At 43.8% G+C, this 26438-nt stretch overlaps 1 protein-coding gene and 1 non-coding gene across 3 annotated transcripts in view; one reads left to right on the plus strand and one right to left on the minus strand.

Annotated features, from left to right (window-relative positions):
- Positions 1 to 14022, minus strand: part of FEZ1 (fasciculation and elongation protein zeta 1) — a 41930-nt gene extending 27908 nt beyond the window's left edge. The window contains exons 1-2 of one of the 2 annotated variants that reach the window (XM_069566647.1): positions 13898 to 14022; positions 7575 to 7930 (exon numbers count right to left, since the gene is read on the minus strand). In XM_069566647.1, coding sequence (XP_069422748.1) covers positions 7575 to 7885 — 311 coding nt within the window. In that variant the 5' untranslated portion in view covers positions 7886 to 7930; positions 13898 to 14022. Of the gene's footprint in view, positions 1 to 7574; positions 7931 to 13479; positions 13774 to 13897 lie in introns of those variants that run through there. The other variant, XM_069566646.1, reaches the window with a different exon arrangement.
- LOC138427390 (small nucleolar RNA U13) lies at positions 335 to 439 on the plus strand. The gene has a single exon (XR_011251992.1). It is a non-coding gene; the product is annotated as a small nucleolar RNA U13 (small nucleolar RNA).
- Positions 14023 to 26438: the final 12416 nt, after the last annotated feature.

Consider the following 26438-nt stretch of genomic DNA (forward strand, 5'->3'; position numbering starts at 1 on the left):
GGAACTTCAGGGCCAAAAAAAAAAAAAAAAAAGAGGAATTTCTCACCATTGCGATACCAGTGGTAGCGTCTACAATTAAAACACCACTGGCAATAAAGAAACTACTCCAGAACTAAATCTGCCCCTCGACCAAACGGCTCCTGTCCCATGAATCTAAGAAATGCCCATGTTTCCTTTCTTATGGGCAGAGAAGACTGAGAGGAAGAGGGAGGAAGAGAGAGACAGACTGATCTGGGCAGATTTTCTGGCTGAATCTCATTAAGAACAGGGTCATCGTCTGGTTTATTGATACAGCTGACCCTTGAACAACATGAGTTTAAACTGTGAGCATCGGATCCTTTTGTAGTTCATGAGCGTGATGATTGGGTGTTCACGCTGCTGCGTGACATGTGCCTCCCCGCAAACCTTGTTACGACACCGGCACATTACCCGTCTGACGTGGAAAAAAAAAAAAAAATAAACTGTGAGCATCCACTTACACGTGGATATTCTTCCAAGGAATATTGTAGTACCAATATTTTCATTTCACAAATCTTTATATTAACTAAAAGTACGGGGGAAAGTTTGTGTTAGTTTAGAGATCACAATATGTGGAATCAAAAGAACTAGGGTTTGAGCCCTGATTCTCTTCAAACTGTTTCAGCTTCCTGCCCTTGTCATTTATCAATTCCTTTGTTTCTGAGGCAGAAATAGCAGAAAAATCCACTTTATAAGGAGTGGGCACCGCTAATCCCCCATGTTGTTCAAGGTTTAACTGTATTTCAGTTTCAGATGCCTACAATCCAAACAGTCAGGAATTAACTCCTTGACGCCTAATGGAGGTAAGGGGATGATGCCAACGTTATTAAGTTTCTTACTACCCAAAATGTTCCAGGGATCTCAGGATGGCACAGCCCTGACCTCTAGGCATGCAGAGTTTAAGGTGCCCTGTCTCCATCCCAGAGACTCTAAGGAAAACATATGAAAGGAATCAAACACACCAGTGCCTATGCAATTAGTTTTTAGTGGGGGGAGATGGGGTCCCCTTTATTATACTTTTAAAAAAATTCTGATAGGTACATTATAAAAAAGGATATTCGACAATTCTTTTTGTTTAACTCACTATTTCAGAAAGGTTTTCTTGGGGAAAAAAGTGGGAAGGGGATTGGGGAAAATCCTGAAGTCCCAAACTTTCACACACAGGAAAATAAATCAGTTAACAGCAAGAGTTCATGTAAATCAGTAAACCAAGCTCCTAAAACCATGCTCTCCATGGAAGTCAGCAGCACTTGAGTTAATATAAAGTAATGAAATAATGAGGGCTCGATGCAATCTCCTTCAGATGCCTGTGCACATCAAACAGGACTGATACCTGTGAAACAAGTACAAGAAGGGATATTTTATTTAGATATACTAATATAAGGAAATAGCCACTTAAAATAAGCAAATATGTACACATATGGATCAAATCCAAAATATATATATATATATATAGCAAGTATATAGATATATATACAAGTAGATGGATATTCTTGCCTGGAGAATCCCATGGACGGAGGAGCCTGGTGGGCTACAGTCCATGGGGTCGCAAAGAGTTGGACACGACTGAGCGACTTAACTAACTAACTAACTATGTGTGTATATATATATGTCAGAGCATAGACACTTGAAATCAGATACATAAAATGAGTTCTTAACATATATAAAACATGGAATGTATAATATACAAGTATATAAACAGGGAGATTTTCCTAGTGTACAATGCATACAATTTGGTGATGAAGCAAAAGCAATCAAGAAAATCGATTCAGTGGCACTGCTTTGGCTCTCCACTGATTCATTTTTCCCCTACAATTATAAGGAGGCACTTGCACAGAGCTCATCAAGTGTTCATTAGACACTCATTCAGCAGGACTGAGAGTCTACATCTTAAACATGGGCCATAGTCCAGCCTCCACCAAGCACTATTAGACCGTCATTAATCCAGCCTAATTCTAAATCCAAGTCTTGTTAGCATTCTAACACCAAGGAGCAAACATGATTTGCTGCCTCCAAGACAAAAGTCCCGGCACCACACCCACCAGGAAGATCAACGGACAAATCCTCCCTGCATCACAGCGTTACACTCAGAATGAACGGCATGCATGCAGGCATTGACCTTGAAGTCTGACCCTGCAGCAAGTGCCTGGAAAACTGATTCAGCAAAGCCCAAAACAGGCAGTGCCTCTCCTGGATAGGGTGGAAGCTGGGACCTTGAATGGGGGACTACACACTTTCCAATGACCTTGAAACTGTCTACATCTTTAAAGTGACACATGAAGGTGCTCTAAAATCATTTAGGGCAGCAACTTTTCTCACCTGAGCCTTCACTGCCAGACCCTGGATTTCATCTTCTAGTTCTAGACTTTTAGTGACAATTCCCTAAACCTCTGTCTCCTTGGGATTTCAAGCCATCCTTGTTCTCTTTCAAGTTTTCTCCTTCCTTTCTCACAGATGGATTTTTTATCCTTTGAGGTTCATAAGCAACCCTTAATAGAATGACTCCTTGTCATCATTTGCACCCCTTCCCATATTCATTCAGTGCTCGTTTAACAATAATAACCATAGCAGCCAACCTTACTAGGCAATTACCAAACACAAGCCAGGTACTATCCTAAACTCTCTATGTGGATCAATTCACTCATTCCTCACAGCAACACTGTAAAGCAGATGCGGAGGGAAAAAACACTGAAACACAGAGAAGTTAATTAATCTAAATTCACACAGTAATAACAGAGGTAGGATATGAACCCAGGCAATACAGTTATACAGCCTGTATTCCTACCCACTCGACTATTCCAATTGTTTATAAATTGTATGATTCTCGTGAGCATCAGAACATATGCCAAGTTAAAAATCACAACCGAGAACAGCAGGGCAGCAGCCGCCTCTATGTGAAAGGTCTATAACTGCATTATTCTGGACATAGTGCTTTCATCAATCTATGAAAGGAGAAATGGCAAGGTCAGCAGGGGTACACGCCTGCTTTCTGTTTAGATCTCCAGCCCGGGGAAGGTTAAATGGAAGGCAAAGGCAGGCACACTGGCAGGCATGCAGTCCCAGGAACGAACAGAGGCCTGGGAGGGGAAAACACAAAGCTTTCTGGAGGGAGAGAATGGGTTAGACTTTTGTCCCCAGAGAGGTTGTCCATCCTATCCTAAGCCGGATCCTTGGGAAGAGATGTATTCCCTGTCAGAAGTACCCTGGGTGGACTGTAAAATTCCACTTCCTGAGAGGCATCCTCCTATTTACACTTATCTTAGGGAAAGGAGGCTTTGAAAGCTATCCACTATTATCTTTCATCAAAAACACTAAGATTAAACAAGTTCCCTCAATTCTTGTTATCCTGCTGTCATGACACCTGAAATCCAGTTTGTTCCCTCATGCACGCTCAGTTGTCTCAGTCGTGTCCGACTCTTTGTAGCCCACGGACTGCAGCCCATCAGGCTCCCATGTCTATGGAATTCTCCAAGCAAGAATATGGGAGTGGATTGCCATTTCCTACTACAGGGGATCTTCCCGACCCAGGGATTGAACTCTTCTTTCTTATGTCTCCTGAACTGGCAGGCAGGCTCTTTACCACTACTGCCACCTTTCCTCAGTCCTTATAATAATAGAAATGCCTTTTCAAGTGTATATTTTATACCTTGGGCTTATATGGTTGCAGGAGACTTGGGTTCAATCCCTGGGTAGGGAAGATTCCCTGGAGAAGGAAATGGTAACCTGCTCCAGTATTCTTGCCTGGGAAGTCCCATGGACAGAGAAGCCTGGAAGGCTACAAAGAGCAAAGGGCAAAAGAGCAGGACACAACTTACTGACTGAGCACACACATATACCTGCAGAAATGACAAAACTGTCTTTTACTGGGGAGGGCTAGGGATTTGGAAAAAGATGCTAGCAGAGGATGAGCAAACCGAACAGAATTCACTGGACAAGTGAACGTGAAGTTCACTCAGTCGTGTCCAGCTGTTTGCAACCCCATGGACTATACAGTCCATGGAATTATCCAGGCCAGAATACTGGAGTGGGGAGCCTTTTCTGACTCCAGGGGATCTTCCCAACCCAGAGATCGAACCCAGGTCTCCCACATTGCAGGCAGATTCTTTACCAGCTGAGCCAGAAGGGAAGTTGGACAAGACATGTACACTAATATCTGGGTCTGAACTGGCAACATAGCCATCAAGGCTACATCAATCCTGCTGCACAGACACACACCTATATACATATTCCTGACACTATGAGGTTAAAGGGCTCATTAGAATTCCAGCTTGGTAACATCTCTTAGGCTGGCTACTGCCCTCATCCATTGTTTTGTTGGTTTCAAGTCAGGCCACACTTAGATGTGTGTAAACATGAGCACAATTTTGCTGTTAACGCTTATGAATTACGAATTATTAACACATCAATGACTTTGAACAACTTTTTAGATTCTTTCAAATACTTCAGTAGAATCTACACTATGTCTGCCTTCCATATGGGGAAATGGAACCTCTGAGAAGAGAATCAATTTTCCTAAAAACCACAGCTATCTGTCGACTTTCCCTATCTGATTATTTAGGATTTACTTGTCTTCAACTTAAAGCATGGCTGACTACAATCTGTTTATCATGGGAACTTGACTTTTAACATGACCTTTAACTCAGTAATTCTATCAGAGGAACAGGAAACTCAGTGTTCTCATATATTTGGCCCCTCTGTCACTATGGTCATTGCAAGAGGACAGACAGGAAAACCCAGAAAGGTAGGAAGTGGGGTGAAGGCTGACCATTCCCACTCAGTAGGCCTCCAGGTTGGATCTCTTATGACAAAGAAAGGGTGAGTCTACATATGCAGAGAAGAGATTCTGGAATATTTTCTAAATTTAAAAAACTGAAAAGATATTTTCATACAGATTGACTCTCTCTTAATGACTTCCATGCCCTGACAAGGCAGAGATAAGTTGATATCTCAGCCAATTCTCTTTGAGCCAAATAGTTACAAATGAAAACTTCAGGATTTCCCTGCCCATCCAGTGGTTAAGGCTCTGTGCGTCTAATGCAGGGGGTCCAGTTTTGATTCTTAGTCAAGGAAATAAAATCCCACCTGCCACATGGTAGGGCCAAGAACAAGAAGAGAAAAAAAAAAACCAAAACTTCAAAGGGAATCACTCCCCTTGCTTTCTGATCTGTGCTATCTTTCAGGAGATTACTTTGGCCAAGAATTTCATTGTTTTTGTTTGAAGCTTCCATTATGTAGTTCTAACCCATCCAAAACACTTGCAATTCATTGGCAGATGAAACCTCTAACTACCAAATCCTAGCAAGTTTATTAGAACAAGAGAGCTGGGCTCAGGAGACTATTAACCAGGTTAGATATTAAATTATCTTTTTCCTTTACCCCATCATAATATTACAGTTGAAGTAGCTGGATGGGTGTCTATAAAACAAAGTGTGTAATTTGATTCAAATTTTTAAGCAGTAAAGCTTTAGATATGTACGAAACACACGCTGAATGCCCAGAAAGCACAGTATTACGATTTCTCTCCCCAGATTCTTCGCACCACACTATCCCCACATCATATTTTACCTGCAAAGAATTATTCAGCTTTCAGTCATTTAGCTGAGCAGTCAATGAGGCAGGCAAGTCAGAGAAATCAGGATAAGACCAATAATCCCATGTGACAGTAATTAACATTGAGTGGCCTCTGCTAATGTGCTAGAAAAGGGTAAGAACCTGGTTGTTGAACCTCTGTCCTTAATGAGGCAGAGGGTGGTTTAGACAAGGAGACATGATCTGTTGGAAGCAAAAGGAATTTTCAGAGCACAGCCTGGGTGAGGTGAGAAATGAGGCTCTTAGCCAGTCCTTAGCCCTGCCTCATCGAAACTGAGCTCCAAAGGTTCCAAAGATGAGCACCATCACATTCAACCAGAGTTAAGCGATGAGCCCAAGGTCACACAGTGAGTTAGTGAGAGTGTGAAAATGACAGCTCATAGTGTTTCTAGTCCATTGCGTGCTGCAGTGAACTACGGTCAAAGAAGCTCTGTATTATAATAAAGCCCCAGAAACATTCTTTTTTGACCTCGAGGAGCTGAGCAAATTGTAACAGGCTCCAAATCTAAAAAATCAGCTTGAAACTTAAAATTGAATTGAAACACATAGCCCACAGTCACAGTATTGGTCACCAGAGTGAAATGTCCTCTGTGATCGTACCTTCAGGCTAGCATTAATTAAAAAGAAAAGGAGGAAATGCATTATGTGTACCTATGAGGCTAGCTATTATTGCTCATCCAGGTCATTCAATATTCACTCAAAAAACATGATTTGATCACTTACTACATACCACTCACTGTGTCAGATACTTGAGACAGAATAACGAGTAAGGCAGACAGACAGACAGCCCTAATATTCACAGACATACGGTCTCAGTAGTTTTCAGATAAGCAACTATCTGCCAAATATAATCGGGTTCAATCTTGTAGTGCAGAGGTTCCCAGTCTTTTTGGCACCAGGGACCAATTTTGTACAAGACAATTTTTCTACAGACCGAGAGTAGGGAAGATGGTTTGGGGATGACAAACGCATTTCATTTCCTGTGTACTTTATTTCTAATCTAATACCACCGCTGATCTGACAAGAGGTACCAGTCCACAGCCCGTAGGTGGGGGACCCCTGCTGTAGAAGGGGTCTTCTTCCCCCACTTACTTATGGGCAACTTTTCCCACCCAAGCACATAAAAAAGAGAAACCAGAAGTGCAGTTGCTCTTTTGACTGAAATTTCCACTACCAACTACTCGACATTTCCTGTGTGATCCCTAAAGAATAGTTGATGCATATTTTATCCCTATGGGGAATTTATGCCTATTTTTACTAAATATCCCAAATACCTTTAATTCATATAACAAACACCCTCTCCTCTTTCTAGTCCCTCCTTGAACAGCACTTTTTTTCAAATCTTTGTTCCTGACTTCTGCTAAGACCCCAGAAGGTGACTATTAAGTGACACAGGGAATACTCAAAAGCCATTTCACCTGCTTATCATTTTTGTTTTGTCCAGGGTAAGTCCCCAATCTCTTGGTTCAATGTTCATACTTTCTTATTTGGACTTAACTTTTGCAGATAATCTTTCCAGTTCTGAGGGGGTGTAAACAACTTGGAGATTTTCACAGTTTTGGTGTTTTGTAAAGAAAATTGTTTCAACAACATAGTTCCTCTCAGTTCATTTTTTTTTTCTTGCCCTTATCTCTAATATCTGGATGGACTGTTACGATATAAAGCAAGCTGAAAATAGACAGACCCCCAAATTTCCCATGCTCCTGAATTTTGATTTTGTATCTAGGGAAATCTCTTTCCTAAAAATACTTTATTCCTTTGCGGTTTCAACTTAAGAAAACTCTACAGGTGACGACTGTAAAGGGATATAATGGAACGAGGTTAGCAGTTTCCAGGGTGCAGTCTCACTGATACAAAAATATAAGTAATACACCATAAACCCAAGGATAGAAACTCATTCTATGTCAAGGAGCCCCGGACGCCAGGGCTCTAATCTGAGACAACAGGGAACAACTGAGACGCCTTACTCCTCATCCTGCAGGGTCTCCTCCTCCTCTTGAATCTGGAACTGGTTCTTCACGGGAGCGAGGTTCTCGGTCTTGGCGTTGTAGTTCCGAAAGCAGACGTTGAGCTTCTCGTCAAATTCATTCACCAGGTCCTCCATGGACTTGAAGCTGATGATTTCAGAAGAGAAATTCTCCAGCTCAGATAGGGAGGGGTCCTCGAGATGGTGGGGAGATGAGCCGTAGAAACACCGGGGCGTCTCCTCGGGGTCTTCAGAGCAGCAGGGCCGAAGGTCCTCAAATTCTTCATCCAAACTCACCAGTGGGGCCTCCATCCTTGCACAACAATCAGAAAACGGCAACGTTCAGGATTCGTTTATCTGGAAGAAATAGACACGGTAATGTGAGTTTGGACTGGGCTTTTATGCCAGCTCTGTTGAGGAGCCACAATCACTTATTACATAATCACTCATTACTCTCAGCCCCTAAAAACAAAGACCTTGCTTTACTGGCTCCATTGTCTGTGCTTCCTCACTGTTATACCCTTAAGGAGTGCGAATGTCATTATCATTGTGAATAATGGTAACTTAATAAGCATGCATTTTGGAGACACACCTGCTCCCATTCCCTGCCCCCCAAAACAAAGCCTAACTTTAACAAAGGTTAAAGAGGTAGGCCCCCTAGACCAGGCTGCCGAGGAGTGCATCGGCTCACTCCTTAGCTCCTGCCCAGCGGCGATCGCAGCAGTAATTTAACTTCTCTCTGATCCTCTTTTATTCTCCTTAAAGACAGAAATAATAGCAGGACCTACCTCAAAGGGCTGTCCTAAAGGTTAAACGAGTGCCTAGAAGAGTGCCTGGGAGATAATAAACGATGATGTTGTTCAATTTATGTTCTTTGTATTGTGATGGTGATGATTAACATAGCACATCCTTAACCATGTGCTCTCGAAACCGGGAGGTTTGTGGGACTGCCCTGCTGGTCCAGTGGCTAAGACTGCATGTACTCCCAAGGCAGGAGGCCATGGTTTGATCCTTGGGATCTAGATCCCACATGTCAAAACTAAGGGTCTGCGTGCTGCAACTAAGACCCGGCACAGCCAAATAAACAATTTTTAAAATTTTTAATAAATATTGAAAAGGAACTTCCCTGGTGGCCCAGTAGTTGAGACTCCACACTTCCAACGCAGGGGGAATGGGTTTGATTCCTGGTCAGGGAACTAAGATCCTACATGTGGTACAGCACAGCCAAAACAAATAAATAACCTGGAAGTTTTCCATTACTTATTTGGTGGCAAAACCTGCCATGACCTAAACTCATTTGCCAACTAAACCTGATATATATGCTTATAGAGCTGTTTATGGTTTTAATGTATCCCATTTAGTGTATTATGCTGCAGAAATTTTTAATTTTTAAAAAAAATTATAGAGATGGCTGCCCCAGCCCCCAGGGGATGATATGCAGACTATGCACTCTATTACTAAATTCCAAACCCTGAGATCATCTCAATTCTGAAACATGCCTGGCCCCAGGGGTTTTGGACAGGGCTTCATGGACCTGGGTGTTACTACTCTCATCAATAAACGGTGGACTAATAGAGTACTAATACAGACTTTCATACAAGCACCTGAGTTTTTTCCAGATACACAGCTTATGTCTGTAACTAGAAGAGTGGATTAGTGACCTGTAAGAGAGAGACCCAATGACCCATGTCCTCCAAAGCCAGACTTCACAGCAACCTGGGGCACTGCACCCCAGAAGGCTGTACATTCAGGCCTCCCTTCATTTCCCAATAGCTCCGGGCCTTCAGCTGTGATTTATCCATCTGTATGTATACAACCAAGCCCTTCCCCAATTTTAATTTAAATTCCTCGAGGACACGGACATCCTCTGGATACCCTCCATGGTTTCTAGCACACACGGCCTGCGGGGAGGCAATCAATCAATGTGTGCTCACTGACAAATGATCTTCCATCCCCCTCACAGAGTTTTCATTTTCCACTGCAGGCAACACAAGCTCATTGTCTACCATGCCCTTCTCTACCTACTCCCGTTTCCTTCCCTGGAACACAGCAAGGCAACCAAACTTCTATCTCTTATCTGTGTGATGACTGATCCAGCCAGATGCTTAAATTGGAAGCACTACCCAAGGAGAAGCAAACAGAGAGCAAAAACCATCCTGCACCCCTACCTTTAAAACTAAAATTCTACATAAGCAAGGCAGATGGCATGCCAGGTAAGGACCTGGACAGTCCTTCCGGGGATTTTACTGGGATTGAGTCAGTTACCACCACATCTCAACAAAACACATTCTGAGTATTTATAGTTTGCAAAGCCAATGTGATAAGACCTCAAAATACAAAAAGATACAAAAGCAGTATGACAGCTTAGGAAGAACACAGGGTCAAGAGTCAACAGACCTGCCAATGCCTGACTGAATGAGAAGTACTGTAGGTCTTGATTTCCTCAACTGTTAAAAAGAAAGTGTTGAAAAAAAAGTGTTGGTATACAGCTAATACTTTTGGAAGTCACTTTTAATAACATATTAACATAATTAATAATTTAACTGTATATTTTAATAATATAGTTTAATCCAATATATCCCAAATATTACCATTTCAATATCTAATCCAAATTTTTAAATATTAATGAGACATTTGTCACTGTTTTTTCATACTAAGTCTTCAAAATATAGTGTGCATTTTACATTCACATTATGTCTCTATTTGGATCAGTCAAATTTAAGTGTCCACCAGCCACATATGGCTAGTGGCTACCATATCAGACACCCCAACTATTAAGCAATACACAACTAATTGCCAGTTAGAGGTTCCTCACCTATGGTCAACAGACTCCTGAGGGTTCTTTGAATATACCACATTTCATTTTTTTGCATTTAAAAGCATATTTCAGGGAATTCTCTGGTGGTCCAGTGGTTAAGACTGTGAGTTTCCACTACCGGGGGCAGTTTTGATCCCTGGTTGGGCCACTAAGATTCCACATGCTTCTCAATGTGGCCAAAAAAAAATAAAAGAAGAGAGATAAAATCATACCCTGAGAAAGATCCCAAAGGGCTCCTCTACAATGCTAAAGTGGCTCATCGCACAAAAAAGATTAGGAATCCCTGAGTGCCAAAAGAGTGAGTTTAGAAAAGATCACTCAGTGTGACAGAAATTAAGGAAAGGTTTACAGACGAGAGATTTGTATTGAGAGAGCCCCAGGTTCCCATCCTGGTCCTATCACTTCCCAGCTTTGAGACTCTGGGCAAATTATAAACCTCTTTGACTTCATTTCCTCATCTGTAAAATGGGATTTACAATAGTACTTATATTGGAGGTTTCTTTGTGCAGTAAATGAGACAATCTTTGAAGTGTTAAGCATAATGTATGGAATACATGAAGTGTCCAAAAATGTCAATAATATTAGGAAAGCAAAAATAGTTACATGAAAATGTGAGGTGACAGTGCTTCAAGTAAGAAAAACTATCCTTGCCAAGATATTCCCTGTGTGATGCTTCAAAATGCTTATCAAAAGAGAGAACTATCGCTGAATGAATGTTACCATGCTTTTTACTAAGGCACTCCTGCTATTTTCAATTCATGTGGTCAAAGCCTCTCAGATCACTGGTTCCATTTCAGCAAGACATGAAAGCTAACCAGCTTGTATTCCAAATATTCACACTTCCTTTAAATCTGTACTCTTCCTAGAGGGGACAAGGGAGCTGGCATGAGAAGGTATACCAAGGAGGATGTTGACTGCAAACAACAGAATCTATCCCATCAACCAGTAACAAGAGGGCAATCCAATAGGAATCTAAGACTACAACTGAGTTTTGAGTGATGGCAACAAGGAAGATTATTCTGAAAGCACCTGTCCTCAGCACAGGCTTTAGAGAAAATGGATTCACCTAGAAGATTATAAAAGAAGAAATGGATATCACCACTCACTCTGGAGTTCAGAAACATGATCACTGGGAAACTCACAATATAGTCTGATTTCTTTTCATCAACTCACTCGCTCCCCAAGCGCCGAGAATGTCTGCATGATTGACCAGCTGCGGATGAAGCTAAAATTGAAAGCACTTGACACCCAAACTGAGCCCAGATTTTGCAGAAAGAGCCCAGGCTGTGGCAGAGGAGGTGAGAGGCAAGCATCTGGCCCACCTCAGCTTCAAGGAGGGCTCCCTGAATTGGGGCTGGCCGTCCTTCTTAAACGGTGCCCCTTCTCTCCTCCTTTTCCTCTTCTCTCTTAGTGGGGTGCCTCTGCCCCCAAATGAGATGTCTTATTCTTGTATCTTGGCAAGCTCATGCCTGTCTTCAGTCACAGCTCATTTCAGAAGCTTCCTTCCCTTAAAGCTGGGGTGAATTCAGTTGAGCATTTATCCTCCTTCTCTGTACTTCCAAAATCAACTTGAGGAAAAATAAAAGTGAAGAATGGCAGAAAAAAAGGAATCATAGGAGGGTGGTCTTGTCTTTTTCTCTTTATCATAGAACGAGAGTGCAGGACTACAGTTTGCTCATGTCCTATTCCGTTTATTTAGGCTCCCAAGAGATGGTGTAATTTGGAAAAGCAAGGACCGCGCCGAGCTTAACAGAGACCCAGTAGGAAACACACAAGCCTCTCGTGCAGCACAATGATACACGGTCGCCGCAGCTCAGGCTGCGGGTACCGGTTTCCCAGTGCCTGCTCTGCTGAGCTGAGCAGCAAAGAATTCACCATGCCTCCCCCTTCTGGGCCTCCGCATCTCCACACAGGCCCCACTCCATCTCCCCTTCTTCCCACTACTTGCCCCAGAGATCAAATGATTCTATGTGCCCACCGCCCTCCAAACCATCCCGGAAGCTGACGGTCCACTGACCCACCTTCGGTTTCCCCACTGCTCCTCAGCAAACCCCAGTGCCAAGCCGCACCTTCGGACTGAGAGTATTTCACCGCATAGAAGTCAGCAACCTCTTTGTAGTTCTGCTTTCCCCCTTCTCCCTCCAGCTGCTCCATCCACCCTCATCCCACACCCCCTCCCCCAGGCTGCCGGGGTAAAGAAAAGCCCCTCCAAGCAGCACAAAGCCTGATGCTCCGAGGAAGCCGGGCTCACCCCGCGCAGGCCGCACACATACTCCACGGCCACGGCCCTTTCGGCCCAACCAGACCCGGACGAGGGGGACGGAGCGGGGTCAGGAGGTGGTGTCGCGGCGAGGAGGGAAGGGACGGGCAAGACAGGAGAAGAGAGGGCGGTGATAGGCCCCAGGGGGGGCTCTGTCGGATGCGCCCCCAGCCCCCAGAGGCCCTGGGCCCACGGGAGCGCAGTGCGTCCCCACCAGCATCACACTTGTCCTTTCTCCGACCTGCTGTGGTAAAACAATCGCTCCCCAGCGTCTGCGGCAGCTGCCAGTGGTTCTGACACTGCAGGAATGCATGGTCCTGGGGAAAGGCTCGGAATCCCAGGGAGGGGCGCGGGCGGGCTGAGGGCCAGGTTCTTAGAGGCATGGAAGATGCTGGGGCGTGTAAGGGAGCCGGACCAGATGACGGTCCTGGGAGGAGGTACCGACCCACTGCTCCAGCACCACCCGGCAGCGTCCCCTGCTACCCCAGCCCCCAAACCAGGCAGCCTCCGGCCACACACACGCGCGCGCCTGGCTGGCGGGCCGCGGCTCTGAGGATGCTCAAAATGAGGGTCTTCCCGAATCTCCCGGCCCCCGGGCACGGCAGCCCACCCTGCTCTCCAGCGAAGGGCTGGGCAGGAGGGCGACGGCCCTCGGGCTCTCCCTTTCCGATTCCAGGATGGGACAGGATGGGGTGCGGAGACTCGGTGCCCCCAGCCCTGCCCACCGGAGCATCCCAAGTCGCGCGGGGCCTCCTTCACCAACCCGGTCCACCCCCCACCCACGGCAGTGGGTCGGTCCGGACTAAAGGTCGCCCCCCGCGACGGCACCTGTGCGGGTCCTGGCAGAGGGAGGCGGGTCGCGGGGCTCAGCTGGACACCCCCATCCAAGGGCCGCGGCGAGCGGCCGGAGCGCAGCGGCAGCGGCAGCGGCGAGCCACACAGCGCTCCCCTGGCAGCTCCGCCGGCGCCCGGCTCTCGGCTCCCCTCCTCCACTCCGCCCCCTCCGCCCCCTCCCCGCGCTCGTGCCCGGGCTCCGGGGAGGAGCGGGGCGCGCGCCGGGCACCCGCACAGCGGGCACGCGCAGGACCCGGACGTCATCTTCTCGTTAACATTCCTTGCTTTCCTTGGTGCGTGTGGCTTGCCTTTATGAATATTTATGACTACTATTTCTCTTTCCTCCCCCCCTGCCCTTCAGCGCTGGCCTTTCTGCTTCGCTTATGAATATTCAGAAGCTCAAGATGCGTACTTGCAGTAACTCCCAGTGTGGGTTTCACACTGGGAGGGCCGGGCACTGTAGCTTCATCATGAAAGCGTAGGCGGGTGGCCGAATGGATGGGCGGGGTGCGCAGGCGGATGCCCGCAGACGCACTCAAAGACCTCCCTGGACTTTCCGGACTCCCCGTTTTATTCTGCTGGAGACTGGCGTGAGCAAGCTGAGGCATGCCTACAACCCACTCGAGGTTTCAAAAGTAATAAACAGTTTTAGCACCCAAAGATGCAGGGTAGGGGCTGGCTTCAGGCCAGGAAAGCTTCAAACATTTCCGCTATCCATCTGCAGGACTTTTTCGTGGGTCCCACACAGAAACTCTGTACCAGTTAAACATTAACTCCTCAGTCCTTCTCTGCAGCCCCTGGTAACCACCATTTTACTGTCTCAATGAATTTGGCTGTTCTAAGTACCTCTTGTCAGTGGAATCATTTGTCCTTTTGTGTCTGTCTTATTTCCCTTAGCATAAGGCTATCAAGGTATATCCGTGTTATATCATGTGGAAGCATTCTATTTCCATTTAAGGCTGAGTGATATTCCATTGAATGTACATAAAACAAACTTCCCAGGTGGCTCAAGTGGTAAAGAATCCGCCTACCAATGTAAAATACTCAGGCAGGAGACCGGAGTTCCATCCCTGGGTTGGGGAGATCCCCTGGAGGAGGAAATGGCAACCCATGCCGGTATTCTTGCCTAGAGAATCCCATGGAGGGAGGAGCCTGCTGGGCTATACAGTCTATGGGGTGATGAAAGAGTCAGACCCATCCATTCTTTCTCCTATGGACACCTGGGTTGTTTCTGCCTTTCAGCTGTTGAACATAGGCGTACACTTTTCAGGCAACATTTTAAAAATACTGTTCTATGACCTGTGCTAGACGTTGGGGAGGTAAAACTTCAGGCCTGTCTTCAAGAGGTGCAGAATTTAGTCTGTCGATTTCCAAACTCTGCTACTTGGAACCAGTAGTGGTTGAAAACTGTCTTTCCTCAAATCTGTATCCACCTAGAACCTCAGAATGTGGCCTTTTTGGAAACAGGATCTTTGCAGATATAGTTAGCTAAAAAGAGGCTATAGTGGATTAGGGTGGTCCTAAATGCAAGGGGATCCAACCAATCCATCTTAAAGAAGATCAGTCCTGGGTGTTCATTGGAAGGACTGATATTGAAGCTGAAACTCCAATAATTTGGCCACCAGATGAGAAGAGCTGACTCATTTGAAAAGACCCTGATACTGGAAAAGATTGAGGGCAGGAGAAGAAGGGGACAACAGAGGATGAGATGGTTGGATGGCATCATCAACTCAATGGACATGAGTTTGGCTAGGCTCTAGGAGTTGGTGATGGACAGCGAGGCCTGGCATGCTATAGTTCATGGGGTTGCAAAGACTCAGACACGACTGAGCGACTGAACTGGACTGAAATACAATGACTGATATCCTCATAGGAAGAAAGGACACAGAGAAATGGGAGAGAAGCTACGTGATGATGGAGGCAGAGATAGGGGTGATACAACTACCAGCCAAAGGACACCAAAGAATGCCAGGAGCCACAGGAAGCCAAGAAGAGGAAAGGAAACATTCTTTCCCAGAACCTGCATAGGGTGCATGGCCCTGCTGACACCTTGATTTTGGACTTCTAGTCTGCAGCACCATGAGACTGTAAATTTCTCCTGTTTTAAGCCATCAGTTTGTGGTAATTTGTTACAGCAATGCTAGGGAACTAACACAGACTTTGGTGGTAGAGTGCTCCTGTAACAAATATTTAGGACTTCCTTGATGATCTGGGCTTCCCTGGTGGCTCAGATGGTAAAGAATCTGCCTGCAATGCAGGAGACCTGGGTTCAATCCCACGGTGGGGAAGATCCCTGGAGGAAGTCATGGCAACCCACTCCAGTATTCTTGCCTGGAGAATCCCATGGACGGAGGAGCCTAGAGGGTTACAGTCTATGGGGTCACAAAGAGTCGGACACAACTGAGAGGCTAACACACACTGTCCCTGGTGGTCCAGTGGTGAAGACTCTGAGTTTCTAATGCATGGAGGATGGGTTCCATCACTGATGGGGAACTAATGCCCCACATGCTGCACAGTGCAGCTTAAAACAAAAGAATTTAATGTGGAAATGGCTTTGTAATTGGGGAAAAGATAGAAACTAGAACTTTGAGACACATAATAGAAAAAGCCTAGGTTGCCTTGAGGACATTGTTGGTAGAAATAAGAGTTAAAGGGCAATTCTGGCAAATGCTCAAGAAAAAAAAAAAAAGATGAATTATAGAGAAAGCTTCTATCATCATAGAGAGTACCTGTATTGTCATGAACAGAATGTTGCTAAAAATATGAATGGTAAAGTGCTTCCGTAATTATGGTCTCAGACCGAAATGAGGAACACATTATTAGAAACTGGACAAAAGCCAACCTGGTTAGAAAGTGGCAGAAATCTTGGCTGGAATGACTTTTGCTGTTGAGTGGTGAGTAGATTTGTAAGCAATGAACTTAGATATTTAGCTGAGGAGATGTTTAAAGTGTGGAGGATGTGGCCTGGTTTCTCCTTGCTGCTAATGTTAAAATGCTGCTAATGTCCAATGGCTCCTAAGCATCAAATTGCATGTAACATTTCTGAGAATGTTATACCAACAGAAACACTGCCAGCCTGAACTAAGAGGCACAGAGATGGAACACGGTAAAGGTAGACCGTTAAGACTTCTGAAATCTCGTGCAAGAAACAGGCTGATAGAGGTGAACGTTATCCTTCGAGAAAAAGGAAGAATGACTCTGAGGGCAGGGCCAAGAGGATGGAGCTTCAAGCCTCAAAGGATTATTCTCAGCCCTTGAAACCTCGTGGAACTTGCCCTGCTGGGTTTTGAACTTGCTTTACACTAGTAATCTCTTTTCTTCTTTCATTTTCTCCCTTTCTGAATGGGAAAGTCTATCCTTTGTCTCACCATCGTATTTTGGAAGCAGATCAGTTTCACGGGTCCAGAAATGGAGAGGAATTTTGCCCTAGGATATACAATACCCAGTGTGTGCTTAGTCATTCAGTCACGTCTGACTCTGCGGCCCCATGGACTATAGCCCACCAGGCATCTCTGCCCATGGGATTTCCCAGGCAAGAATACTGGAGTGGGTTGCCATTTTCTTCTCCATCCTAGAGCTTTAAAAGTTTCTAAATACATGACACTCCCAGTGAACAAAGATATATGTGCTTTAAAGAAGATAAAAAATGTTTTAAGCAAAGCTCTATGATTGCTATCGGAGTAGGAAGTGGTACCCCACTCCAGTATTTTTGCCTGGAGGGTTCCATGTGCAGGGGAGCCTGGCAGGCTATAGTCCATGGGGTCAGGGACTTGGACATGACTGAGAGACTGAACACACACACACACACACACACACACACACGATTGCTATGTGTAGTGGAGAATAGAGCAGGGGGTTGCCCCAAAGGTCACCTAACTTAGACCAAGGGTCTCAAACCTGGCACTGTTGTATTCTGAGTTGAGTGGTTGTCCTTGGGGGCTGTCCTGGGCACTGTAGGATGTTTTAACAGCATCCATGGCCAATGCATGCCAGTAGCAACGCCCTAGCTGTAACAACCAAAAATGTTTCCAGACTGGACTTGTAGGGCTGAAAAAAAAAAAAAAATTACAAAATTGCCCCAGCTGAGAACCACTACCTTTGATGTAAATCTTTCAGGAGTAAACATTCTGCTAGGATGGTGCTGCTTTTTCTACCTAGGGAATTAGCAGGACTAAAGCCTAGACACACACACCTTTTAAGTATGTAAAATTAAGACTGGGTTAGAGGTAAAAACCACTGATTGTTGACAGTACAGGGTAAACAACCACCCCTGAAATTTCACCAAAAACATTCTAGGGTCTTATTTTAGTTCCCAAACTGAACTTATTTTAATTCCAAATTTACTCGATGGAATCAAAGAATCTTAGCATAAATAGAGCACCTAAAGTTCATTTGGTCTAATCACTCACCTGATGCAGAAACCAATATCCTTCTAGATTATGTTATACACAGCTTCTACTTAGATGCCTCTCGTAATGAGAAACTTGATCTTACAGGGCTGCCCATTCCTTTTTTTTAAATGGCTTTCGAGGCTGGAATTGGCTTTTTCAATTTAGAAATTCAGTGAAAGCACGATATGTATTGTGCTCATCGTATTTGATCTTCCTTAAAAGGACCCTTCTCAAAGAAGCCAGTTTTCCATGACATTCTGGAAATAAGCTGCTAAATCTTCACTGAAAACTTATGTCTATCACAGCCCAGCAAATAAAGATGAGGTCATCACACCTGCTAACATTATAAGATTACTTGATTTTTCTATCACTGGTACTTCTTGAACAGCAACATTCAGTTTGAGCCTGTATTCATCTCCATCCTCAAGCTCCAGGGTTAATTAAACTCCCTGATTTGTTTCCACAAGGGAAATGGAACGTTCCCCAAGATTCAAATTCCATTCCTAACCATACAGTCAGCAAGTAATTATTCCCTACCACAAAGCACATAAACCAAGAACAAGACTATATTACTTTCAAAAAGAATAAGCAGTATTATAAAAATTGACAATAAATCACACCCAAGAACAATGATAAACTCCAGAATAGACACTTCTGTTTTCTGATGAAAAAAGACAAAATACACGAGCTAGTTGGCAAATAAAGAATGAGATCCCTTAAGATCTTGAAGAATCTCATCCCTTAAAGAATGAGATTTCCCTTGGACATGCTGTAAGTGCAAATGGGATGACAACTTTTTTAGTCTAGAAACAAGTTAGATATTTCAAGAAAGGAGAACTACAAATTTTAATAGGAAAACACAAATGAAATCCCCAATGTGAGGAAAGCTTCCAGTGGTCAACAAGAAAGGTCCTGGACTTCCCTATTGGTACAATGGATAAAAATATGCCTGCCAGTGAAGGGGACACAGGTTCAATCCCTGGATGGTCCAGGAAGATTGATTGCACATGCCTCCGAGCAACTAAGTCTGTGAGCCACAACTCCTGAGCCGGATCTCCAAAGCCCACGAGCCACAACTACTGAGGTCCCTGCACCCTAGAGCCTGCATGCCGCAACTACTGACGTTTATGAGCCTAGAGCTGATGCTCTGCAACAAGAGAAGCCACCACAATGAGAAGTCCGTGCACTGCACCAGAGAGTAGCCCTTCTCACTGCAACTAGAGAAAGCCCACAGCGAAGCAGCAACAAAGACGCAGTGCGGCCAAAAATAAATAAAATAAAATAAAGGTCATTAATCTTCCTTTGTCAGTGGCTACTAAGTGATTCATTAGCGCAAATCAGCCTGTGCCCTGGGTGAATGGGGACAGAATAGACTGGCCTATTGTTGCCACCTCCTCACAATAGGGAAGAGCCTGGAGGCAGTGTCATGAGGGAAAGCCACTCATGACATGGTTCAGAGCCACAGGCTCACTTTTAGGTTAACTTTTGGTTCTTTTTGAGCCCCTCCCTAGTCCACTCAGGAACATCATTTGAATAAATCCCTGAAGATTGACTCCCACCCCTTCAATCTCAAGGAACTTCTCTATTTTCTGCTATCCCCAGGATGCCCTGGTATTCAGAGACAAATCAGAAATAAACTTGAGGGAGTAAAAATGTCAAAAAAAATTTGCCATTTTACTGCACCAGTCTAGCCATATAAAAATCACTTCACCTGCAAACCCCTAGAGCCCAGCACACTCTGCAAATCCTGCCCTGGCCATAGCTATCCTCTCTAAGGCATGGATGACAACAGCGTTTTCAACCCTGTGAAAATGACGAGCAAAGAAGCCATCTCTTCCCCAAAGCCTGAGTTTTAAGTTAGTCTTTTTGGCAAAGTCATTGTAGCCAGGAGTCATATAAGCCAGCCTCTTCTAGTTGTCATATCTGGCAAGGTGACAATTTGACCATATTGAACACCAAGGTCGAAGAAGAATGCTGGATTGGTGATGGTAAAGATTTTTCCCTTTAAAGTACACACACCAGGATTTTCCTGGTGGTCTGTCCAGTGGCTAAGATTCTGCACTCTCAATGCAGGGGGCCCAGTTGGATCCCTTGTCAGGGAACTAGATCCCACATGCTGAAGTTAAGAATTCCAAAGTGGAAACCTAAAGATCCTGCATGCTGCAACCAAGGCCCAGTACAGCCAAGTAAATAAATAACATAAAATAATTTTTAAATAAAATACACAGACCGAAATAAATTTTTAAATAAAATTTTTAAAAAATACTGATATGTCCCAGTATTGGGACTGAGTTTTGGAGAGCTATGAAAGGAAAATTTTATTTTTTTGGATATTGATCAGATCCCTGGAATGTGTGAGAAGGTGATGAGGCCAAGTACTAAAACTGTTGTTTTAGTTCCACATAGAATGAATATAAAACCAGATTTGTGAGGCTTGGCAATCTATGAGCATTCAAAAATCTGCTGATGTTTTTTTTCAGATTTGCATATTCAAACAAATCCAGCTTCTTTACGAAGTAAGAATTTGTCTGTTGGGTATAATGACTGGACACTGGAAATGCAAAATGTATAAATCAGAGTAATCTCACTCATCACCCAGCTCCTCTGTCCGTGGAATTCTCCAGGCAAGAATACTGGAGTGGGTGACCGTTCCCTTCTCCAGGGGATCTTCCCAACCCAGGTCTCCTGCATTGCAGGCGAATTCTTTACCAGCTGAGCTAGGAAAGCTCCCATTAGAAAAGAAAGATTATCCCCAAATTCGACCATGGCAACTCTTTGCAGCTAAAAGATATGAAAAGAAATTAATCTCAAACCCTTCGAGAAATCTTGTTTAGAACAGGAAACTATGTGTTCCGTGTTAAGTAATCTAGCTCTCTACTATTAATACTTGGAAGATCTAAGGAGAATTCCCAGTTTCACATTTCACATAATTGTGTAATTATGGCAGATTTGATTATCTAGACCACATTAATGGAGAGGAAAACTAAAGGGAGGGCTTCCCCAGTAGCTCAGCGGTAAAGAATCCTGCTGCAATTCAGGAGACACAGGTTCTACTCCTGGTTTGGGAAGAACTCTAGGGGCATGGCAACTCACTCCAGTATTCTTGCCCAGAGAATTCCATGAACAGAGGAGCCTGGCAGGGTACAGTCCACAGGGTAATAAAAAGTGGGACGCAACTGAGCACAGAAACACAAACTAAAGGGAAGGTGCCGGGGTCCAGCCCCGGTGGATCCAGGGTGATTCGAAGGTGGGGACGGAGTCGGCGTCTTTGGAAAAATACATATTTAATCACAGATATAGAGAGATTAGAAATGGATAGTGTAGTAGGAAGATTAGTGGAGAAAAGGCGGCTGAATAACTTGGATTGCGTGGAATAGCATCCATGCTCCAGATGGGAATTCAGCCAGAAAAACGGGAGCAAGAAAGAAGCGATATGGGGGAATCAGTCTTTCCGGAAACTGATCTAATTTCTTTATTTTTGGGTTTGCTTATATTATATACCTTTTGTTACACATAGGGATGAATACAGAGTCACGCGGGAGTCAGCAGTCCTGACCTTTATCAAAATCAGGTGCTTCACATAAATGTATGAAAAAAGGTACATCATCTTCTGGCCATGAGTGAGACCTGCTGACATTTTATGACCCTTTCTTTCTGATAACCAAAAAACTTATTTCTTCCAAGGGTGTTTTTTCTTAAACCAGGCACCACCCTCCAAATAAAGTTACATTCCTATAGGGTGAGGGTGTAGTGAGTTACAATCAAGAAAGGAATTTATTTAACCCAAGGTTAACATGATTAGTCTTAAAGGCTAATACTTATTTCTCCTATATGTTAGTTATATTCATTATAAGGGTAGGGAACATGGAGATTTAGCAGCAAACATCAGCCCAACAAATGAAAATCTTTTCACCAATGCTCCCCTTGAGATCTGTTTAGTCTTAAGATATGATAAAGTTACATTTTTACATAGCAAGGACACAGTGATTTATAACAAAGTACAGTAACCTATTACAAAAGAGAAAATCCATTAATTCAAAAAGTCTAGTGTTGCTAACATCAAAAACTACTATATTTCCTTTGCTATATTCCAAATACATTGATTAATATATTCCCAGGTGCTTAAGGATATGGAGGCCTGGCGGCAATCATTGACTCAACAAGAAGAAAAAGCCCTATGCTAATTAAGACTCTCAAAATACTCCAAAATTCTCTGTGCTGTTTATGGTTGAGAGGTAGTAAACAATCATGTGGCAGGAGTATGGATAATCCTGTCACACAAGCTAGTCTGTCAGCAGAGAGGTTTGACCTGAGACATTCTTGTCCCACCCAGAGCAGGGAATTAGCAGCAATTATTGACACAACAAATGAAAAAACCCTTCACCAATATAATTCCTAACCAACCCATTATACTAATAATTTTTAACTCTCCAAAAGAATTTGCCATTAGTAAGTCTAAAACATCTCGTGCCTCTCAGATTGGGAGGCTGTAAACAATCACATGTGGCCGGACGAACCTATACAGGTGGGCTAGATAACCTTCAGAGGAGTCCATAAGCTGAAACACTCTTGTCACGCCCAAGAATTTTTATTGCCTTGGAGCTGCACGTTTACTCCTTCTCCAAGAAAAACAGTTGTGGAGGAGAGCATAAAACAGACTCTGGTTTTGGAGTTAGATGCTCGGGAACAGGGGACTTCCTGAGGCTTGATCACGCCTTTGCGTATGCCAAGCCTCCTTCCTCATGACCTTTGCCATGGGCGGAGTTCCTCACGCTGGCTCCCTGCAGGAAGGGGCACGAGTTAGTTTAAATTAGGAAAAACTCCATAGGCTGGGAGTCTGGTGTTTGAGATTTCAGTATCAACTTTACCATTAGTGAGCTTTGCGACTTAGAGAAAATTATTTAGGTTTTCTGAATCTCAGTTTCCTCTTTCCTAATATTAACATAAAGTGCTTCCAGTAGAATCTTATCGTAATCTTAAGTTTAATGAATCTAAAATCTATATTTCTAACTTATTTTTAAATTCCTGTTGGAGTATAGTTGATATATAATGTTGTGCTAGTTTTAGGTATACAGCAAAGTGAATCAGTTATACATATACCCATATCCACTCTTCTTCAGATTTCATTCCCATTTAGGCCATTACAGAGTACTCAGTAGAGTTCCCTGTGCTCTGCTGCTGCTGCTGCTGCTGCTAAGTCACTCCAGTCATGTCCGACCCTGTGCGACCCCGTAGACGGCAGCCCACCAGGCTCCCCCGTCCCCGGGATTCTCCAGGCAAGAACACTGGAGTGGGTTGCCATTTCCTTCTCCAATGCATGAAAGTGAAAAGTGAACGTGAAGTCACTCAGTCGTGTCCGACTCTTAGCAACGCCATGGACTGCAGCCCACCAGGTTCCTCCATCCATGGGATTCTCCAGGCAAGAGTACTGGAGTGGGGTGCCGTTGCCTTCTGCGCCCGTGCTCTACAGCAGGTTCTTATTAGTCATCTGTTTTATACATTGCGGTGTATGTGTACATGTCAATCCTAGTCTCCCGATTATCCATCCCCACACCTTTCTTCTTAAAATCTATGTTTTCTTTCAAAAACCATTCATGACATTTTGTTTAAAGTGACTCCAAACTCACTTGGAATGTCTTTATATATATATATATATATATATATATATATATATATATATATATATATATATGTACTTTTATTTTCTGGCTGTGCTGGGTCTTCCTTGCAGTGCCTGGGCTCTCTAGTTGTGATGCTCAGGCTGAATAGTTGATGTATGGGCTTAGTAGCTCCACGGCATGTGGGACCCTAGCTCTCCGACCAAGGACTGAACTGGCATCCCCTGCATTGGAAGCTCAGTCTTAACCACTGGGCCACCAGGGGAGTCCTTGGAGTATCTTTAAATACCTCTGCTTTTGTTTCCCCACGTGTAGACTCCTAAGTATTTCGCAGAGATATTGTGAGAAAGAAAGATGACACAACACTTAGTCGCACAGAACCCTAGGGAGAGAGCAAAGTAAATTAAATCAACAAATTAGCTCTAAATTCCATTTTATTCTGAGATTTCCTACAACCAAACCTCAGTCATTACCCAGTCATGAAAATCATTTATATTCATTGGATGTTCTTTAATTTCCCCTTCTAGGGATTTTCCAAGGAAAGATAAGGGACATCCAGTTAATTTTTATTCACTCATGTATGTTTGGCTGCGCTGGGTCTTCTTGGCTGTGCACCCGCTTTCCCTACTTGCAGAGAGTGGGGGCGGCTCTCTCGTTTCGGTGCACTGGCTGCTCACCGCCCTGGCTTTTCCTGTTGCGGAGCACAGGCTTCAGTAGTTGGCAGCTCCTGGGCTCTTGAGTGCAGGCTCAGTAGTTGTGGCATATACTGGCTTAGTTGCTCCGTGGCACGTGGAATCTTCTCAGACCAGGGATCGAACCCATGTCCCCTGCATTGGCAGGCAGATTCTTATCCACTGAGCCACCAGGGAAGCCCTAAACAATGGATTAAAAGAAAAAAAAAAACTGTCACAAATATAGCCTAAAATAGACTCATACAAAAAAGTTAATCATTGTTTATCTGAAATTGAAATGTCACTGGGCACTCTGTCTCTGTAATTTTTCTGGCTAGTCTACATCTATCCTTACTTTAGTTCTGTTCAGTTCAGTTCAGTCGCTCAGTCGTGTCCAACTCTTTGTGACCCCATGAATTGCAGCACGCCAGGCCTCCCTGACCATCACCAACTCCCGGAGTTCATCCAGACTCATGTGCTTCAAGTCAGTGATGCCATCCAGCCATCTCATCCTCGGTCGTCCCCTTCTCCTCCTGCCCCCAATCCCTCCCAGCACCAGGGTCTTTTCCAATGAGTCAACTCTTCGCATGAGGTGGCCAAAGTACTGGAGTTTCAGGCTCAGCATCAGTCCTTCCAATGAACACCCAGGACTGGTCTCCTTTAGGATGGACTGGTAAAGGTAGGCAACTCCTAAATGGTGGGGTGTGTGTGATAATTTATTGACTTGTACACTTTTTAGAGTGGATAGCCTATCTCAGTAAAGTTTAAGACAATGTTTCTAAGTGAGATTTTGATTGTCATTGAATAATAAACTTGGCCTACACTTCATTGTCCCTCTCTACCTCTCTTCTTTCCACACTTCAAGAATATCTTTGTGGGGGAAAATATCCTTTTGTGAGCATCTCAGATGCCATATCTGGAAATATGCATGAGATTGACTAGATTGTTCTACAGAGAGAGATGAGAGTAAGAGTAAGGAGGAGGTTAAGAGTAAAGGAAAGTAGTCTGAGGGAAATTTAAAAGGAAATAATCATGTCAACCTATCTTTCATATTTACATCTTCTTTATCTGGTCATATGCAGGCCATGGGGCATGATAAACCATGAACTAAAACTTGATAAGTGCATACACACAAAAACTTATACCTGAATTCATCAGTTCAGTTCAGTTGCTCAGTCGTGTCCAACTCTTTGAGACCCCATGGATTGCAGCATGCCAGGCCTCCCTATCCATCATCGACTCCAGGAGTTTACTCAAACTCATGTCCGTTGAGTCAGTGATGCCATCCAACCATCTCATCCTCTGTCATCCCCTTCTCCTCCTGCTTTCAATCTTGCCCAGCATCAGGGTCTTTTCAAATGAGTCAGCTCTTCCCATCAGGTGGCCAAAGTATTGGAGTTTCAGCTTCAGCATCAGTCCTTCCAATGAATATTCAGGGCTGATTTCCTTTAGCATGGACTGGTTGGATCTCCTTGCAGTCCAAGGGACTCTCAAGAGTCTTCTCCAATACCACAGTTCAAAAGTGTAAATTCTTCAGTGCTCACAGAATTCATAGCAGCTTTATTCATTAAAAAAAAAAATTTTTTTTTATTTTGGCTGTACTGGGTCTTTGATGTTGGACACGAACTTTCTCTTGCTGCAGTCTGTGAGCTTAGCTACCCAGCAGCAAGTGGGATCTTAGTTCCCAGACCAGGAATCAATCTGGGGCCCCCTGCATTGGGAGCTCGGAGTCTTAACCACTGGCTCACTAGGGAAGGCCCTCTCTAGGTTCTTTTGAGGTTATCAAAATGTACTAAAATCAGACAATGTGTACAACTCTGTAACTATACTAAAATCCACAGAATTGTACCACTTGAAAAGTGTGACTTTAATGATATATAACTATGTCTCAATAAAGTTGCTTTTTTACAAGTCAATGCATTAAGGCCATGTTTGAAAACAATTGAACTATATGAAGATCTTTTACTTTTATCTAGTTTCTTTCACTTTTTCTATTTCATATTCAGTGTTCCCATTTCATTTAGTTTATGTTATCCAATTTCTCCATCTCTTCTTTTTTTTAATGTTCTTTCTCAAGCTTTTATCAAGTGTAGAAAAGCTCTTGTATACATATATATAAATAACATGTATAATATATATTCTAGAAATCTTATGAACTTTTCTAACTAAAAATTTTATGACATTAAAAAAAGTCAATGCATTAAAAAAAACATTGGTCAAATCTCAGGTGATGGTACAGAACCAGACAAAGAGCCAGTTCTAAAGAGCCAGCA

The sequence above is a fragment of the Ovis canadensis genome, chromosome 21 (assembly GCF_042477335.2).
Source record: "Ovis canadensis isolate MfBH-ARS-UI-01 breed Bighorn chromosome 21, ARS-UI_OviCan_v2, whole genome shotgun sequence".
In the NCBI taxonomy this organism is placed as follows: domain Eukaryota; kingdom Metazoa; phylum Chordata; class Mammalia; order Artiodactyla; family Bovidae; genus Ovis; species Ovis canadensis.